This window comes from Crocodylus porosus, unplaced genomic scaffold (genome assembly GCF_001723895.1).
Source record: "Crocodylus porosus isolate Cpor-Errol unplaced genomic scaffold, CroPor_comp1, whole genome shotgun sequence".
Lineage (NCBI taxonomy): Eukaryota > Metazoa > Chordata > Crocodylia > Crocodylidae > Crocodylus > Crocodylus porosus.
Window position 1 is genome coordinate 29,446,624 of NW_017728943.1, and position 18,955 is coordinate 29,465,578.

The following is an 18,955-nucleotide window of genomic DNA, read 5'->3' on the forward strand; positions in this document are numbered from 1 at the left end:
TTTTACCCAGAGGGTCTCTAGCTGTCCATGCTGGTCGCCAACATCAGCTTGCAGGGACATGTAGCTTTCCTTCACATAGAGAGCTACACCCCTTATATTAGTGTAATATAAGAATAAGTCTATAATATAGACTTTTGCTTATTTATTTTTCGTTTTAAATGGCTAGTTCTTTATTTAGTCCTACTGGAAATTGAATTAAGGGCAGGGGGGCAAATGAGGTGGGCAGAAATACCCAATACATTATACTTTAATCACACAGCTCTACAGCTTAACAGAAGTTTCTACCATTTATCAAATGCACATTCTCAGTACACATTAGATATGTGTGATGTGCAGGCATGCGCATGCATGTATGTAGTGCACATGGGTAAGTATAAATGTTACTTTACCATTTGCTCAGTGTGTGATTTCCTGCCAGTCTTAAATTACAGTAATTAGCCTCCTCCTTTGTGGTTCATTAATTTCCCATTAGGTAAAATTTCTATTAATTATGCACAAGCCTCATAACATTTTAAAATACATTAGAAATCCAAAAGAGATGTGTAAAATCTGAAGAGAGTCTATTTTCTGTAAAGGGTTTGGTGCCATTGAATACTGAAAGCTTTGGTCCTTGTCATTTATATTCTTTCTTATGGAATAGTCCTACAACATTTTGTAAAAAGTGAGAGTATTTTGAATTTTTAAACCAGCTCTATGGAAAACCTATTCCATTTCTATAATTTTTTAAAATCCCTTTCTGCCAACCCTCAAACATAGTTCAGTTTTTTTAATATCTTTCCTATATTCAGCACTAGAGCTAGTTGATTTTTTTCATTTGAAGTTTTCTTTTCCTGTGAAAACGGCCTTTTTTGAAAATAAATTTCTTTCTTTTTTTTCTTTTTGGAATTTTTTCATTTAAAAAATTCACAAAAAAAAGAAGTCAGGCAGAAGAATATCCCAAACTGGAGAAACAAAACAATGAATTCTTGTGTTTTCGAACTGAAATAAGATAACTTGAATTTTTTGCAAAATATACAGTGGCAAAAATAGTGCTTACTATTTTTCAGCCAGCTTTGGCCAACATGCATTTGCCATGTAGTCCTGTTTTTCTCTTCCTTGGCACTTGTCTGGGCACAAAATGTGTACCATTTCAACAGTGCTGGTATAATGGGCAGTACCATTTCCCCAGAATGGACTCAGTTACTCCAGCATAAAGGAGCTTACACTTAATAGGAGCCTGACTCCTTCAGGAAGGTGAATAACTAAAGAACAAAAAAGTAGGGCTGTGTAACGCTTCAGTCACTGATTCAATTTGGCGAAGATTCAGCCTATTTGGTGGCTGACTCTCCAAATCCAAATCAAATCAGACGACCCTTTAATTTCTTTGAATTGAATCTGAACCCTCCTAATCAATTTAGAGAGATTCAAAAAGATTTGGTGATTTGGCCATAGACACAGCTTTAAATGTTCTTTCTACATACCTCAAGGTAGCAGGTGGCTCGTGAACACTGCAATGCTGGGGCAGATGGAGCATCCCACAGCATGGGGGGGTGGGGTGGCGGCATGCTCGGCAGCAGACCTGGAAGTGGATACATGGTGAGAAGCATGGTGTCTCCTGGATCTGGAGGCGGGGTACTCAGGGTCCCCCTGCAGCCAATCACCGAGCCAGGGAGCTGTGGAAGGCCCCCAGTGCACTCCCTAGTGGATCCACAAGTGGACTGGAAGTACTTAAGGCCCACTTCTGGGTTTTCCGCTGAGCATCTGCCCCCCCCCATGCTCCTGTGGGACGCTCCATCAGCCCCAGCTTTGCAGCGTTCACGAGCCGTACTATACCTTGAAGTATGTAGAAAAAACATTTAAAGATGTGTCATTGGCTGAATCACTGATTCTCCAAATCAGCATCAAATCTTGAGATTCAGATTCAGCTGAATTGAATCACGGGCAGTGATCCAAATCAGCTAATCGAATCACTGTCCCTGATTCAGGCTGAATCCAAATAGAATAGGGCCTTCTTTGCACACCCGTACAAAACAGTCATCTTGAAAAGAAAAGTGGCCCCCATGTAGCACAAACCAGTGGGTAACTAGGATGGAATTGAGAAATGAAGACTTTAGATTACAGATCAAGACCATATCCTGTTTTACCTCTAAGGCACCTAAGTGTGATCTTCAAGAGACTTGCTTGAGACTCTAAAAAATGGCTAATACCAAAGGTAGTGGGGACTCCTCCCCATTCTTTGTGACTTGGTCCTAAGGCTAAAATGAGCCCATCTTATACAAGGTGAACCCTTAATTGTTTTTTCTTGAGCTGAGCAGGCTGGTATAGGATTGCACTTGGGCCCTCAAGGGGAAATAGGATTTGGGCCGAAGTTTCTAAAAGATCTCAGTTCCCAATAAAACACCTCAATACAGGGCAGATTTTCAAAATTTCTTAGCACCTAGTATGTCCCTTTGTGACCCTTATGGGCAGATTTTTAAAAGTGTTCCATACTGAGCAGGCTGAGTTCTTTTGAAAATCTAGCCCCTTGGAAGTGCAGTGACCAAATCCAGAATCAAAGTCAATGAGAAACTTTCAATTGACTCCAATAGGCCCATTTTGCTGGTAGTGGCTCATGGGAATGGAAAATTGTTTTCTTTTGTTGTTTTATCTCATGAATGCCTGTCCTAACAGGGAAAGCTGAATAAGACAAGGGCAAATTAACTATTAAGCTGAACAGTATTTTGGGAAAAAAAGATATTATGAACTTGTGTAGGTCTTAGTTGTCTGGGGCATGAGTCGAGCCCCCCCTCCCAACCATGAGCATTTATCAGGAACTATTCAGTGGGCCACATCAGTGTAAAGATAGAATAAATAAGAATAACAGGAGCCCAGGTGCTTGATGTCTTTAAATTAAGTGTAGGGTTAGTATTCTTCACAGGAACCCAAACATCACATAACATGTGTTGTGTTTCATCTGACCATACAAATCACTTGCAGTGTAGATGAGCATACATAAATTATATTAACTTGTGTATATTTCCACACACCCACCCACCCACACATATGCATATGTATATTTTATATATATATTAATATATGTTTTATGTAAATATATATATTAATATATCTGCATTTTTTGCACCCTCAGTGCTCATCACAGAATTTGAATCTTTTGTTTTCAGTGCTCATCAGTACGTTGCATGGATTGGATTCTAGACAGCCTTTTGTTTTATGAGCACCTTGCTCTAAAAGGGGGAATTAAGCTGCTATTGATAAGTTGCTACTTATTTTGATCAAAAAGGGGCTCCGTCTGGCGAGGTGCTGGGTCAAATCTTGGTGATTTAGCAAAGAACTTACTTAACTTTAAGCATTGCAAGTCTTAGGGACTTCAGTGAGTTTGCTCATATACTTAGTTAACCAAGGAGTTTTGAACTTTACTGAACTGGTGGTGTAAAACCTATTATTTCTCTGATATAACAGAAAAGAAGTCTCATACGCTTATACTTTCTCCTCATTGAGCACAGGTAGTTTTCATTAGCATTCCTGGGGGTTATAGGCTCCATGATGCACTGCAAATATTCAGCTACAGGGATGAAAGTGCATTATGGGACATGTAGTTCAGCTGTGGAGTGGGACCTATAGACAAGAACTGGGGCAGGATAGACCTGGAATTATGACTCCTATGAGATGTTATGGTGGCCCATGAAAAGTCAGATGGCCTTGTGATATAAGTTCATTTCAGTGAACATTATTTTCCAATGGGAGAATGTTCTGTATTGTTTTCACCAGCCCAACTGTCACTGTTGTGGTCCAACAGCTGGGCAGGAACTTGGAAGCTGGAAATGAAGGGTTGAAGGGTCTGCCTGTGACCTATTCTGACTTTTTCCAAGTCACTCCATCTCTCCACCCCTTATTTCATATACATGTAATATGAGAGTAATAACAGAGACCTACCTGATAGTGTTGTAGGCCCCAGAGATCTTAAAATGCTTTGAGCTCCTTGGAGAAAAGATATTATATAAACGTAAACTATTATTATCACTAGTCCTGTTGTTATTATTATTATTATTTACTTGATATGTAACCAGAGTATGAAGTGGTTTAATTCAGCCTGCAACTACATTCTTGCTTATTGGTCACCTGTATTCCATTATGGCACGTCCGGACTCTCTTTGGCTGGGCCCACATGAGCAGGGGCGTGCCTTTACAACAGCACAAATAGTAGCGGCACAAATTTGTGTGGCTACTTGTGCCCCAGTGCACACCCCTGCCCATGTGGTTTGCAGTGGAATGCATTGTTCCTCTGCTCCACGTGCTGCGGGAGGCCAGGGGGAGACTAGCTGGGACACAGGTTGCCTCTGCAGGGGCTAGGCATCCCCTGTGCTGAGGCATGGCACGTGAAGGTGGGGGAGTAGGCAGCCCAGAGCTGCCTGCTTCTCCATCTTTACATGCTGCCAAATCCCCATGCTGAGGCACTCTGAGCCCCAGCTAGCTGCTCCCTGTCTGTCTGGGGTACAGTGTGCCTTGAGATGGGGGAGCACTACAGACAGCCTTGGACTGGGAGCGCCATGGGCTGCCTTCTCCCCCATTTCTGCTTTTATGCTGGCCAAACATTTGTCCTGTACTTGCCACCTTGGTATGGTTTGCACTGTTTTTTTTCAGGGTTTTTGTTTTCTGCTACCAGGAAATCCCAGTAGCAAACTTTGCCCTGGGGCTGCAAATTAGCAGCAGTAAGCACTGATTAATGTGGAACTCGTGTAGTTTGTGGCACTGCAAAGAGGTTTACAACGCCATAAACCACACATGCCTGCATGTCTGGATCCAGCCTTTATGACCACTAAGCAGTCAAAGCTTTGGTGACCTCTTCTGAAATGGTGAAACAGAGCTGTTAGTCTAGGAGTTGGTGGTGTTCCGGCCTGAAGTCTATGACATGCAGGATATGGAGGGTACCCTGCCAATCAGCCAACATACGACCAGAGTGGAGTTCCATCATGATCCATGTCCACTGACCAAACTTTTGAGACATGGAGGAGAATGGGATTTCCTGTAAGAAGTTGGAAAATAATTTGTATCCATTTCCTCTTCCCAGTGCTACACCAAAGAGCTTGCAATCACCCATTTGGTAAGCAAGCTAGGAGCTCATCTGTCAACCCTGATTCTTTTGCTCTAGGGACTTCATAAATGGTAATTTCCCATATGCATGTATTGTATACGAACTGTTTTATAGTAGTTTTATATGGGTGGATCTAGGATTTTGAAAAGCGGGGGTACACATGGTGTGGGCCATCATCACTATAACATGATGTACATTTCTCTCTAGTAAGAAACTAGAACCTTTACTAATATGCCAGGGGCCTAGTACTATATTACTCAGCTTAAGATCAAAGCAAACACAAATATAACTTTAGTGGAATGTTCACTCATTTGCTAGATCAGCAGTTCCCAAACTGACAGATTGCTTTCCATCAATTTAAAATGATATAACCTTAAGTACCACCAGCAATTTTTTCAGTTCATACCACCAGCAAATTTTTGTCATAGAAAGTAATTATAATGAATCTTGTAATGTGTACCACTGACAGGTTGTCTGCATACTACTGGTCATATGTGTACCATTGTGCTAGATAATATATTAAGTTTTAAAAATGCAAGAAATTAGATAAAAAAGGTTAAAATAGTCAAAAGATTGTTTCATTAGTCCTGTAGTCATTTTAATTAAATGTACATTGCTTACTCAATTTATAAAACTAAATCTAGTCTTCCTCTGTGTCTTGACAGTGCCTCCAATACTCTCAGCCATTTTTACACCTGAGTTCATATTACTGCATCTGAGTTACAGTTTTTAGTTAGAGCTAAAAAAAAAATCTTTGGGGCTGTGAAATAGAAGAGAGAGATTACGAGGAATGGCTAACAGACAGCAAAATTGCTGAAGAAAAGGTAGTTTGAATAGTAGAAACATCAAGACCTTTAAAAAGGAGAGAAGATCATTAACACCTATGGAAGGGAGAGATATTATCAGGTTGATTATAAGGAGGCATGAATAACCGTTTCCTTGAACTTAGTGTTCAGGGTGGGGCCAGTATACCAATTATACCACAGCTCTGTAAAAGCGCTGTGCTTCAGTGAATACAGCTTCCAGTTGAACACAAACAACCAGTCACTAAGAGAGTGAAGGTTTTAGCTCTAATCACCCAACCTGTAGCGTAAGATGAAGTGGGTTAGTTAAAAATGAGATTTAAAAAAACAACAAATACAGTCTGAGGCTTTGCAAAGCTCACCAGAAATATGGTCCAATGTCTTTTGAAGTCTAAAGGAGTCCATTGATTTTAATGGGCTAAATAGGGTTCACCATGGGTTTAGTTACAGTGAGCTAAAATTAAATATGCCTCTCAAAGGAGCTTGCTTTCTCCCTCTAATCTTTCCAGACACCTCCTTTCTCCAAGGATCTCTCTTGGTACAAGTCCATGATTACTGAAAGGCACTAGTGATTTTGAAGCAGCTCATATAAAAGGGCAGGAATCATTTAGTTCTTAAACTGCTTTCAGTATTAATTCTGCTCCATAATATGAAAAATTCATGGATTAGAACCTATCATCTGATTAGAAACTGTAAACTAAAATTAGATGTTTTGTGAACAAATTTTGTTTCCCCATAAGAGTGATGGAGACATGAGAAATATATTTCCTGTTCAAAAAAGGTATTATTATGATTTATCCAGAGTTTCTTTTTTCCCAGTGAAGGCAAATGGGTATCTAACAAAAGAGGTATCTAACAAAAGAGGTCTTATTCAGTGTCATAGAACTAACCTTTGGGAGTTGACTAGCTTAGTTAACTGCAGAGTGGGCTCGTCTACATGCGACGTTTACTGTGGTACTATTAGGGCAGAGAAAACTAATTAACTCCTCTGTAGGATAGTAGTGTCAGTCACAAGTCCTATCCTACAGTAGAATTATTTACTCCACCTCAACGCCTGTATAGACATTTACAAGCCAGGCTGGGGAACGAGGGTGCTTCAGTGTGGGAGCTGCCTGCCAGCTACCCCTGCACTGTAGCACCCTTATGCCCCCATCAGCCCCTCAATGGCACATGGAGCCTGGTCGGAGGAGTCCCGGGCTAGCCGGCTGACCCCTGGATCCCTGTGCCAGCTAGTGCTGCTCCGCCCTGGCTCAACGTGCTGCAGTTTCAGGCAGCGTTCCCTTTAAGCTGTGTGGTGTGTGCAGCCGCGCAGGCATGCTCATGCTGTGCTGCCAGGAGCGCTTGCGTGGCCACAAGTATGCATTGGTGGTGGAATTAGAGGAAATGCTGGTCCCAGGCACACATGCAAATGTGGCACCTGGGAGCAATAAACTCTGGCATGAAGTGCACTGGAGTTTATTCAGCCACCCTAACAGCACGTGTAGACATGACCAGTAGGTAGCTGAGAAAACTTACAAGCTCCACTGAGGTGGCTAAGGGAACTTGTTAGTTTTGAGTTGCTCCAGATTCTGTTGTTTTTTATTTTTTTAGTTTAGTATGTTTTTTAAAATCATGGGGAAATGAAATGTACCCTCTCCCTGCCACCTTCTGCTTTAACGTCATATTCAGACAGAATATTTTAAGTAAAAATAGATCAGGACTGGCAAAAGCTGTCTGCTATGTTACACATTTGGCTTTTCCCTACCCATGCTTGCTTTGTTAAGCCTGTAGCTTTTTATACTGCTGTTTATGGTGGTAAATATCTGATTGTAAAATATACAGAATGTGCAACTCAGCCAACCTACTGGAATGAACATTTCCCCCTGAGCTTCAGGGAACTGATGGGAACAGAAAGTGGAGGCTTTCAGATATGGGCAAGTGTTTAGGAAGAGGAAATGCTGACTCAAAGGAGCACTCCCTTTGATCTCATGGCACTCCATTTTTGCTGGTCAACTCAGCTTCTAGGCTCTGGATTTGTTCTCAAGGTATAAATCCTACATCTTTCCAACATGACCATGGGAGGGTCATGGCACAACAGGGATCAGCTGATTTCCAGGAGCCCAAAATAGGGATCTGTATTTTCTGTGCATCCTAGAACAGGACCACACTAGCTTATGGTTCTTTGAAAAGGAGGAGAGGGATCTACTGGAGCATGGACCTCCCAGTTTTCCACAGTGCAGGGTGTGGGGAGGCAAAAGGAAGAAATTTTCTTGGGGCCTCTTAGCTCTCAGGCTTCTCTTAGTGCATAGCCTTCTCCTTCCTAGATGAGTTACTTGTGGTTGCACCTTCAGAAGCTTGGAACAAATCCCACATCTTTCAAACTGATAGCCTCAAACAAGCCTGTAACTCATAAAAATGTAATGGTGTTGTTTATGTGAACAAATTTCTGTCCGCATCACTTGGTGTCTGTCAGAGTGTCAGCTCCTTACTGTGCATGGACTGTGAGGCTGGGGATAAATTTAGAACAAATTTTCCATTGAAAGTCTTGTTCTGGCCTTATCCTCAGACAAACCAGTTGTAATTTTGTATACATCCTCTGTAGCTAGAGAAACTTTTAGTTTTGTGTTGGTAAAGGTGTAGAGTTTGAAGTAAAAAGGCCAAAATATTTTTGAGACACAGCTCACTGTGTTGGCTAGTCTTCCATTTATCACATAGTAGTAGCATTTTGCTTTTCCCTGTCTCCAGAGAGTGAAAATCACCTCATAAGGGCTTATCTCCCTGCTGGGGTTGAACTTCCATTGTGGCATTAAACTGATTTCCTTGATTGCTGGGTAGACATTATTTTAGTTTAAATCATTTTGGCTAAAATAGATTGTGAGATTTAAAACTCACCTGAAAAACTGCCAGTCTGAAGCCTACACAAGGGTATTCCCACTGGGGTTTAAATGGTGAAAAGTGGTGTGTCAGCAAATCCTATGCCATCATGCTTTTTCCAGGTCAAGGGCATAGGAGTGGGGAAGCCACATCCCTTGAACCTAAGATAATAGCATGATGCTGTGGCACATCCCCTGAAAGAATGGGTGTGGCTTGTCCATGCTGAGTGCGCTTGTCAAAAGGGTTACTGGGTCTCTGTAACCCTGCGAGGGTCAAAAGGATCACTGGGTCTTTGTAACCCTTTGTAATTGTAACTTTACCCTGGATCCTCTGGACTCAGTTCTTCCTTCCATACTGGCCTATGAAGGGTCAATATCTGGGAATGCCTACTGGCCCACATGCCTCTGGTTTGGTAATGAATTTGGTAATAGGATTCTCAGCATCATTAATGGGAAAGTTTTTAGTCAAGCACTGGAGCCAATTTTTGAGTCCAGAATAAGAATCCATAGCCATTTCCTCCCCCTTTTCTATAAAAACTGCATTGCAGCAATCGTTGAATTGTCTGTTACACAGTACTGGTGATTAATCACTGTTCTGGCAAAACAGTACAGTATGTGGAGTGAAAAGGACATTGCTAGAATACTTTTCACATTGCATTTTTGGCTTGCTTGCTTCATTTATGTTTCAAAAAGCTTAATAATAGAATTAATTTCCCAGTTCCCTCTCTCTTTATGCCCAGCTGCTTTTTTTTTAACCCTGTGTTTTCAATGGTGTTTTTGTGAGCCTCAATAGCACAAGGGATGGGTAACAGAATGAGAGATCCATCACCTCTTGGAGGTAGATCCTCAGTGGTTGGAAATGATCAAAACTCTGTCCTCCATCCCCTGTACCAGCCTCCTTCCTCCCCCCCGACCTGAGCACAGGATTGGACTAGATGACCACTTGAGGCCATAGTTTTCTATGTTTCTATGAACAACATCATGGGTGCCCCAACAGTGCAGCATTAAACCCCATAAATTGTTGTCAACCAAAAAAAACCTGAGAACCGGTGAGGCAAGCTGAGGAAGCACAACAGTCGTTCTCAGCTGGGATGTTACCAAATTCAAAAAAGTTATGGAGGGATGCTTTGACTAAAAAGGTTGAGAACTACTGCCTTAATGTCTCTACTTCACATTTTTGCATATGCTGGGTATATGGTGACGTGTGTCCCTGGAGAAGCATATTTTTAGGAGAGATTAACTGTGAAAAGATTCAATGGGCATCCTGTGAGGTGGGGTGGGCTAGAGCTGGGGTGACAGCCTATAGCCTGTTGAGCTTTCACATCTGGCCCTGAGATATGGGGGATTTGGTGGCATTTCGCATCAAAGGGGCTTTCCCTATGTTAGTGCAGCTGCAGGGGGATCCTACTGCCCACCTGCCTGTGACCCAAAATGGGTCATTCCAGCCTGCAGCCAGAAAAGGTTGCTGATTGTTGGACTAGAGGGCTCATGAATGCTGAATATTGTACATTTGGACTTTTTTTTCCTTAAAGAAAAGTCTCTGGGCAGTCTGGCCTTCTATTCCAACATCATTGAGTGGGATTTTCATTGAAGTACTCTGTAAAGAAGCATGTTTTCTGTTCGCAGTGCTGTTTATACAGTTTTTCAGTAGCTCTGTAAGGCAAAAATGCACCAACAAAATGGGCAGTAAGAGCTCACTTGGGTCCTGCTAGAACTGCAACCAACTCTTTGAACAACATAGCTGAGGTCCTTGTTTTTTCTTCTTTTGCCACCAGGATGCTTTCTTTTCTGGTTGCTCAGTGGCTGAGCATCATCAAGAAGGAACTCTCAGTTCCTCCTGGGCAGTGGCTTGGTCATTAGTTTGCTGTCTGATGATAGGGAAGACCAATGTTCAGATTCCCTCAAGAGGAGGTTGGCCTAAAACCTGGGTCTTCCAAGGCTCCCCTTTCCTCTAGTAGTGTTTCAGTCTCTTGACTGTTGGTCAAAAAGTAAGAAACATGCCAGCATCAAAGAGTTGCTCATCACTTTTTTTCAGTTGACTACAATGCATGTGGTTTAATGCTGCTGTTCATAATGGTGTTGTTCATAACCATAGAAAACTAGGACTTCAAGAGGTCATCTAGTTCAATCCTATACTCAAGAAAGGGCTTAAACCATTTTACAAGAGTGCTTGTCCAGCCTATTCTTAAGAGCATTGCAAACAATCCCTTCATATAATTGCCAGACACAATGCCAAAACATCAAACATACCCTAACTTGTCACAGGTAAAGCAGGCGGGTGAGGATACTGTCAATGCCTTGTCTCTGCAAGGACAGGAAGTAGTTTTAAAAATATGCTGAAGGTATCTATATTGAATCATAATGGAGCATAAATTAATTTATAATCTCTGGGGCAGCAATGTATCACTTCTGAGCATATGTATAGGGACAAACCTAGTCACATACAACAAAACTGTAGCTTCAGAAGGCATTTAACTATGTGTAGGCTAATCAAACAATACAGAATGTCATAGGGTGATGTAGATGCCTGAAAGCTGCATAAATGCCACTTTTTATCTTAGCAATAGCATATAATTCTGCCCTGTATGTCTAAGTGCAATCTTAGTCCACCCTGCTCAAGTCCCTGAAAAAATAATAACACATCTACTTCTGTAACATACCCCAATCTTAGCCTTAAGAATAAATCACAGAGGGTGTGTTTACATGTTGTCATATGGTGACATTGATACAGCACTGTGCTTTACTACTTTCTTTTGGAAGTACTATAGCACAGTGCAATTCAGGTGGTTATTGCACTGTGTGTACAGTGGATGGTTAGATTTTTGCCTCTATGTCAAGAGTGCCACTACAGCAATCTTGCCCTGTGTGGGGTAGGGGAGGCTGCAGCCAGTACCTCGACTGGGCCTAGTAGTTTTACCTGGAGTTCTGTGGCCCTCCTGGGGCTCCAGCAGTGGCGATCTGGGTGTGCAGAGCCTGGCCAGCAGCTGGAGCTTGGCTCTGGCTTGGCAGGCTCCCATTTCAGGCAGCATGCACTGTAGCCATGTGTGCCATGCTGCTTTTTTCAGCCATGGGTTTTTTTGACATCAGGATCTTCTGATGTTAACCCCCACCCCCACCGTGCTGCAAACCACATGTGCATGCTCATTTGGACATTCCCTTTGAAGCCAAAATATTATCTGCAACACCTACTAGATCAGCGGTGGGCAAAATGTGGCCCGCAGGCCAGATGTGGCACACTAGGCCATTCTATCCACCCCACAGGGCCCCTAAAAAATTTAGAAAATTAGTATTTATATGCCCCTGGCTGCCTGTTATGCGGCCCTCGATGGCTTGCCAAAACTCAGTAAATGGCCCTCCACCTGAAATAATTGCCTGCCCTGTACTAGATGAAATACAATCTTGACCTGCATCCTAGTTAGAAAGAATTTCAATTGCCCAGGTGACCTAAATCCTTGACATCGCTTAACTTTTGAGTGCTCCACTTTGCAATCTTAATAATGTCCTTGTAATATATTTCCTACAAAAAATGCTGTTATTTTATATGGTGGTAACACATAGGTGTCCCTGATCCACTGTTCTGAGCATTATACAAATAGCCAACAAAGAGCAGGCTCCTTTCCCAAGGAGCTTATAAACAGTGTCTGGTAAATTCTTAGTTGCTGTGCCCAGGATTCACTTATATGATACCATATCTTCTCCATGATTGGCAGTGAAGAAAGTTGTTGCTTCTGGAAGTTATGATCCTGAAAAGATCAGTGCAACTTTCCTCCCACATTTAGTTTCACTGGGCATATCTACATGAGATATTTACTGTGCAGTTGACTACTTAACTGTGTAGTACACATCTCAGTGGCTACACACATGCCTCTATTAAGGCGCACAAAACAAATAATCTCCGCAGCAGGGTAGTACTTGTAAATATAAATGCTATCTTGCTGTGAGTTTTTTCGTGTACAGAAGCACATATGTAGATACTACCTGGCTGCCTGGGGCACAGGGTGCCTCAGTGTGGGGCTAGGCAGGAGGCAGTACCTGTGCTGAAGCACCCTCATGTCCCATCCAGCCCTTCCACAGCCTATGGAGCCTGGTCAGAGCATCCCTGAGCTGAAAGGCTGACTCCCCGGGTCCCCTGACAGCCCAGGCTATTCTGACCAGGCTCTATGTGCTGCTCATAAATGAGCTTTGGAGCAAGATGCTCTGGAGTTTTTTGCTCCAGGTTTACATTCGAACAACCTGCTTGGGAGCAAAAAACTCTGGAGCAATAAACTCCAGAGTTTATTCGTGTGCATTAATTGCATTTGTAGATGTGCTTACTGAAGTCACTTCAGAGAATCTAGGGCCAGATCCTTATCCAGTGTAAATCAGCATTTATTATTTGAAGTTTACAGCAACTGAGCATCTGGCTTAATGTACAGTAACATCAAGACTAACATCAAAAGTGGCTACAACTTAAGACAGCACACCTGAGTCCATTGGAGCTTGCTTAAAAGTGCATAGCTCACTGCTGGCTACAAAATACTCAAGTAGTTTGTCTGCTTGGGGCTTTATGCCCCTGTGGTTACACTGCTAGCATTACCTGGGCTAGCTAGTTTAAACTTGATTCAAGTATATGAATCCGAGATTGAAGTCAGAGACTAAAACTACTCTCACCTTTTTGATGACGCCTGTAAGAGAAACTTCAAGTACATTCATACTGTTGCTGGCTCATACATGCTTCATTCTGTAGATACATAAAGGACTTCATATTTTAGAGCTGTGAGCCTGAAAATGCAAGCATACTCCACCGTTACATTGTGACCTCAGTAATAATGCGTCTCCCCTGGGACAATTTATTCAGTGGAGGTGTGAACATGAAAGAACAGTTTCCCGATCAGATTCTGGAGTGAGCTCCCAGGGTTGGAAGATAGAAAAGAAACAGGATTTTCACTTGTAAACTGAGCAAACCTGGTGCAGAGCCAAGAAACACTGAAAGTGGAGTTCCTGCAGAGCTATTTTAGTCACTTCCAGGGAAGGAACAAATTTGAAAGAAGAAGAAAATTAAAATAGATGAATAGACAAAGCTAAGCTAAGCCTGTGATTATGTGCTTCCCTGAAGTAGGCTGATGATTGTCAAGGCTATTGGTTTTAAACAACTGCCCAACAGTAACTAATATTCATGCTGTTTTGATTTAATTTCTACTGCATATGTTTTTGTTCTGTAGAGAGGGCATCATTTTTGCTGTTGTTTGTTTAACTTTGCTTCTTTGAAAACGTCAGTTTTGCACTACATAAGTTAATGAGTAAACTGTTTCATCATCAGTCCTTCTCTCTCTTTTTATAAACTGCAGCACATAAATGCCCAGTGGACCAGAGGGAGCAGTTGGAAGAAACCCTGCCTCTGATTTTGGGTCTGATATTGGGGTTGATTATTGTGATAACTCTTTGTGTGTACCATATCCATCACAAGCTGACAGCCAATCAAGTACAAATTCCTCGAGACAGATCTCAGTACAAACATATGGGATAGATGGTGGGATACATCAGAACTGACTGCTTATCAGGTAAAGGAAGCAAAAGCACTTTTTTTATAAATGAGGCCAAACTCTCTCTCTCTCTCTCTCTTTCTCTCTCTATCAGCACATAGTGTAATGGCCAAACAGAGATGGAAACACTCTTAACATTTCAAAGCTTAACAGGAGCACAAAATCCAGTTTGCAAACACACATGGGGAATATCACTCCCAATATTCTGCTCTTCACACATGCACTGCACTCCATTCCTGTGTGTAGGGAGGCCAGTTATGGGAGTAAAGGTCCTTTTCTCAGAGTGGATTCAAGCAGCTCTGAGCTCCAAGCAGTAATTTAGTGTATGTATTATTAAGGGCTGTATGCTGCATTCCTGCGTACCAGAAATTCCACTCAAGTCCATAAAAGCTCTGAAAGAATCTAAGGTTGGTCCCAAAATGAATATTTTATTTTGAAAAACTACAGGCCAGTGCCTCAGCTGATGTAAACTGGTGTATCTCTACTGAAGTCAGAATTACTGATTTCAACCAGCTGAGTGACTGTCACACAGAACTGGCTTTAGGGGTGGTTGAAGTGGGCAACTGCCCAGGGCACTGGGGTCAGGGTGGCGCTAGGAGGATATTAGGGGGGCACCACGTGCACACACACACACACACACACACACACACACACACTCTGGGGGTTTTGTGATCACTCCTGGGCTCAGCAGCAGCTCCATATGGGTGCACAGGCAGCAGTGGGCCAGGCTGATAGCTGCCAGGTGGTTGCAGTGTGGTGGCTGGCGATGGGGGATGGGGATGAGCTGGAAATGGGGCCATCTGCCTGGGAAGCTGCACTTTACTCCCCTTTGCCACTTGACTCTGCCTACCTGGGGTGTGGACACACTGGGGAAGGGGCACCAAGGGGGAGCACCAAAGTAAAAGTTCACCCAGGACAACATTTTCCCCAAGGCTGGCTTTGCTGTCACATGTAAGGTTGAGTGAGGAAAGTTGGGGGTGGAGGGTTGGGGGTGGGGGGTGTTGCTGAATGATCCACACCTGAATTAAACACCAGACCTGTGAATGCACAAAATATAGAGTGCCATGCTGCTGCAAGTCAATTGAGAAATGCTTCTGGCTGGACATCCTGCATGTATTGTGATTGTCTTTGAAATGTTACATTGCTACCTGCAACCAATGATTTCATAGCACAATGAAACAAAACCGTTCAAGTTACTATGCAGATTATTTCAGGTGTTATCTAGTATAAGAGAAAATAAGAAAACCTGAAATCTATCAGTTCATGGAGAATGTTTTTTAAAATTAATTAAAATCTATAGGTACATAAAATTAATTTGCCATCTTATTGTGTAATGACCTATGGTTTTCTATTAAGCACTGGACTGAAAGGAGCCACAGTCATTTAGAAGACGCTGTGTAAGAATATTATTCTGCGTGTAGAATAATATGAATAAGCTTTTATTTTGGCAGCATGTATGATACAATTGGTATTAAGAAGGTGTGATAATGGCTAGCTGTACTGTACTTTGTATGCTATAGCAAATGCCCATGTACTCTGTTTTCTTGTTTGCACATTTTATAAAAACTAAGGGCCTGACCCCTTTATCATTGTGACCAATGGAAAGGTTTGCATTGACTTCAGTGCAAATTCAGTAGAAGTCTGGCAGGCTTTAAATGAACATATTGTACAAACATACTTTTCTTATATTTACCTAATCTAAATGGCGACAATGGTATTATATCACTCTGAGAGTTCTCTACTGTAAATGATGTATTATGAACCAAGAAATATATTCAGATGTTGAAACAACCTTGTTTGTGTGTTTCTTTTTAATGGGAAAAGTATATATAAGGTCATGAGAGTAGAACAAATTAAAGATGTAACACACAGCCACTTTAACACGTTGGAAGAAATAGGCTGCTATTATTATTGTTGTTGTTGCTATCGCTGGCTGGTTACAAACCCTCTCTGACTTACTCTGTCTAGTCCTTTAATTCTTCCATTCATCCCTGGTATGAATAGGACTAGTCAGAGTGCAAATTGCAGCTCAGTGTAAAGGTGAGCCCATTATGCATGACAGGTAACATGCACATTGCATATAACAGAGGTGGGCAAAATATGGCCTGCATGCCAGATCCAGCCCACCAGGCCATTCTATCTGGCCCATGGGGCCCCTCCAAAAACACTTATTACTGGCCCATGCCTGCCCCTCTGAAAGACAGTGGCTTTCAGAGGTCATGCACCAATGGACTGAGCGGGCTTTGTGCTTTCACCTCTGTGAGGCTCCTGGCACTCCATCTGGGAGCCCCATGTGGAGGCACAAAGCATGATGACACAACTTCCTCCCGGTCCACATGCCATTGGGCCAAGTGGCTCCATGCCTCCATATGCAGCTCCCTGCTGGAGTTCTGGGAGTACCAAATGGAGACACAGAGCCAGCTCAGCCCAACCCGATGGTGTATGGTTCCTACCTGCAGCATCAGGTGCCCCATGTGCTGGAGGCATGGAGCTGGCCTGATCTGATTTGAAGGTGCATGGCAGTGGGCTAGGTCAGGTGGGCTCCATGCCACCATGTGCAGCTCCTGGAATTCAGCTGGAGCAGCACGCTGCCCAGGGTCTCTGCCTGCAGTAGACCAGGAGTACCCCAAGGCCTATGGCCTGCTGCTGCTGCTGTGGCTGGAAACCCCACACCAACCACCCCCAACAGCTCACACCCATCCCCCACATACCCGCCATATACGACCCTCCCCCATATAATATACAAGAGTGAGACTTTATTTAGAACTCTTATGCAATCACCCATATACATACTATGCAAACACAAGTAAATAAGGACAAAAATAATTTTTAAAAATAAAATTAAAATATGCTATAGTACGTGTTTGATTTTTAGTATATGATTTCTTTTCTAGTTCCAGGATGGCAACATCCTGCCAAAAAGGAGTATTTCTGGGGACAAATGGGGGGGAGATTTCCAGTGGTAAAGTTCAGGGGTTAGGAGTGGGACTTCCAGTCCAAAGATGGCAACCCAGGGGCGGGGCACCTGTCATGGGGTGTGGCTACCCTTGAGGCCCTTGACAGCTCACCAAAAGTAATTAAGAGGCCCTGCAGCTGAAATAATTGCCCACTTCTGGCATATAAACACATGGGTCCTGATTCAGTCTTGCCTTGCGTTCTCTGTAGTCATGCACATCATTGCAAAGTGATACCAAGTCAGAGCTGGGAATTCATTTCATAGTGTTGTTAAGGTCATATACTTAGTTCAGGGGACCAGAGAAATGACTTAGTTGTATTTATGCTAAAAGATAAATTAAAATCAATCATTTTGCATTAAGGGGACTGAATGTCATTGACTGAATCCCAACACTTGACCAACTAGCATGTCAGTGCAGTTGTGGATGAGCTGGAAGAGTAGACATATCATACTATGTAACAGGGAGACAGCTGTATTCTGCATGAGCTGTGGCTTCTGCAGGACATTCCTGTTTAGCCCCATGTTGAGCAAGATATGACAGTCATGGATGACATCAGCAAAATAGAATTTGAAATAAAAAGCCTGCAGATCTATAACCAGACACCATTGGCTTTCCAAAAAAGCACTTGCAAACTGCAGATTTCTTGCCTGAAGGGGGGACAAAATAGCTTCAGTAGCAGAGGCATGAAAACCCCTTTGGTAACACTCTCAAGATACATCCTCTGACCCACTAATGTAATCTCTGCCTTATTCAGATTCAGCTTCAGTGGGGGCATCTGCATGAGAGAGACACTTACTGTGGAATTTCCTAATTAGCTCCACAGTACATGTCTCTGTCTACACATGCTGAGCTATTAGGCCAGAGTGAACTAATTAACTCTGCTGTAGGTTAGTACTGCCTGATAGAGGTACTAACAGTTATTTACTCTGCCACAATGCATGTGTAGATGATGACTGGGGCTGTCTGGGGCACCAGGGTGCTATAATGGGGGCTGCCTGTAGCACTGAGCCTATGTGTAAAAACTGCACTGGAGTTTATTGCATTGTGCTAATTTCATGTGTGGATGTACCCAGTCAGTCTGTTTTTGTCTATATCCACTTCTTGGGCAGGACCCAGGGGATCAAAGACATTGTATTTTCAAGTTCTGAGCAAACATCAAATGTTGAAATGTTGTTGAGCAGATGAGGGTAGTGATGGGGACCTTACTATATAAGAGACTGCTTGAAGTAGACCAACAATTCCCCCAAATTGTGATTTGGGAAAAGAAAAACTAGAACCAGCCTGTCCCAAAGGTTTAATTCTGCAGTAGGGTGCTAAAGAAGATGGCTACAGTGGCATTCTTAGCTGAGTCACCATCAAACCAATTTCATTGCTATGGGTCATTCTTGTGTCCTCTTTTGCCCCATGGCTGCATATAAAGTTCACAGAATCGTAGAAAATGAGGGTTGGAAGGGACCTCAGGAGGTCATTTAGTCCAACCCCCTGCTCAAAGCAGGACCATCCCTAACTTGATCATCCCAGGCAAAGCTTTGTCTACTTGGGTTTTGAAAACCTCCAAGGATGGAGAATCCACAACCTTTCTGGTTAACTTGTTCCCATGTTTTACTACCCTCCTAGTGAGAAAATTATTTCTAATATCTAACCTAAACTTCCCATGCTACAACTTGAGACCATTGCTCCTTGTTCCATCACCTGCCATCACTAAGAGCAGACTAGCTCCAGCTTCTTTTGAGGCCACGTAGTTGAAGCT

The 18,955-nt window shown here is 42.7% G+C and overlaps 1 protein-coding gene across 1 annotated transcript in view; it reads left to right on the top strand.

The window, feature by feature from the left end:
- The window catches only part of LAMP5 (lysosomal associated membrane protein family member 5), a 25,004-nt gene extending 8,965 nt beyond the window's left edge, over positions 1 to 16,039 (top strand). The window contains exon 6 of the mRNA XM_019549099.1: positions 14,054 to 16,039. Within this exon, the coding sequence (XP_019404644.1) occupies positions 14,054 to 14,232 (179 nt within the window). The 3' untranslated portion in view covers positions 14,233 to 16,039. The remainder of the gene's footprint in view (positions 1 to 14,053) is intronic.
- The last annotated feature ends 2,916 nt before the right edge of the window (positions 16,040 to 18,955 follow it).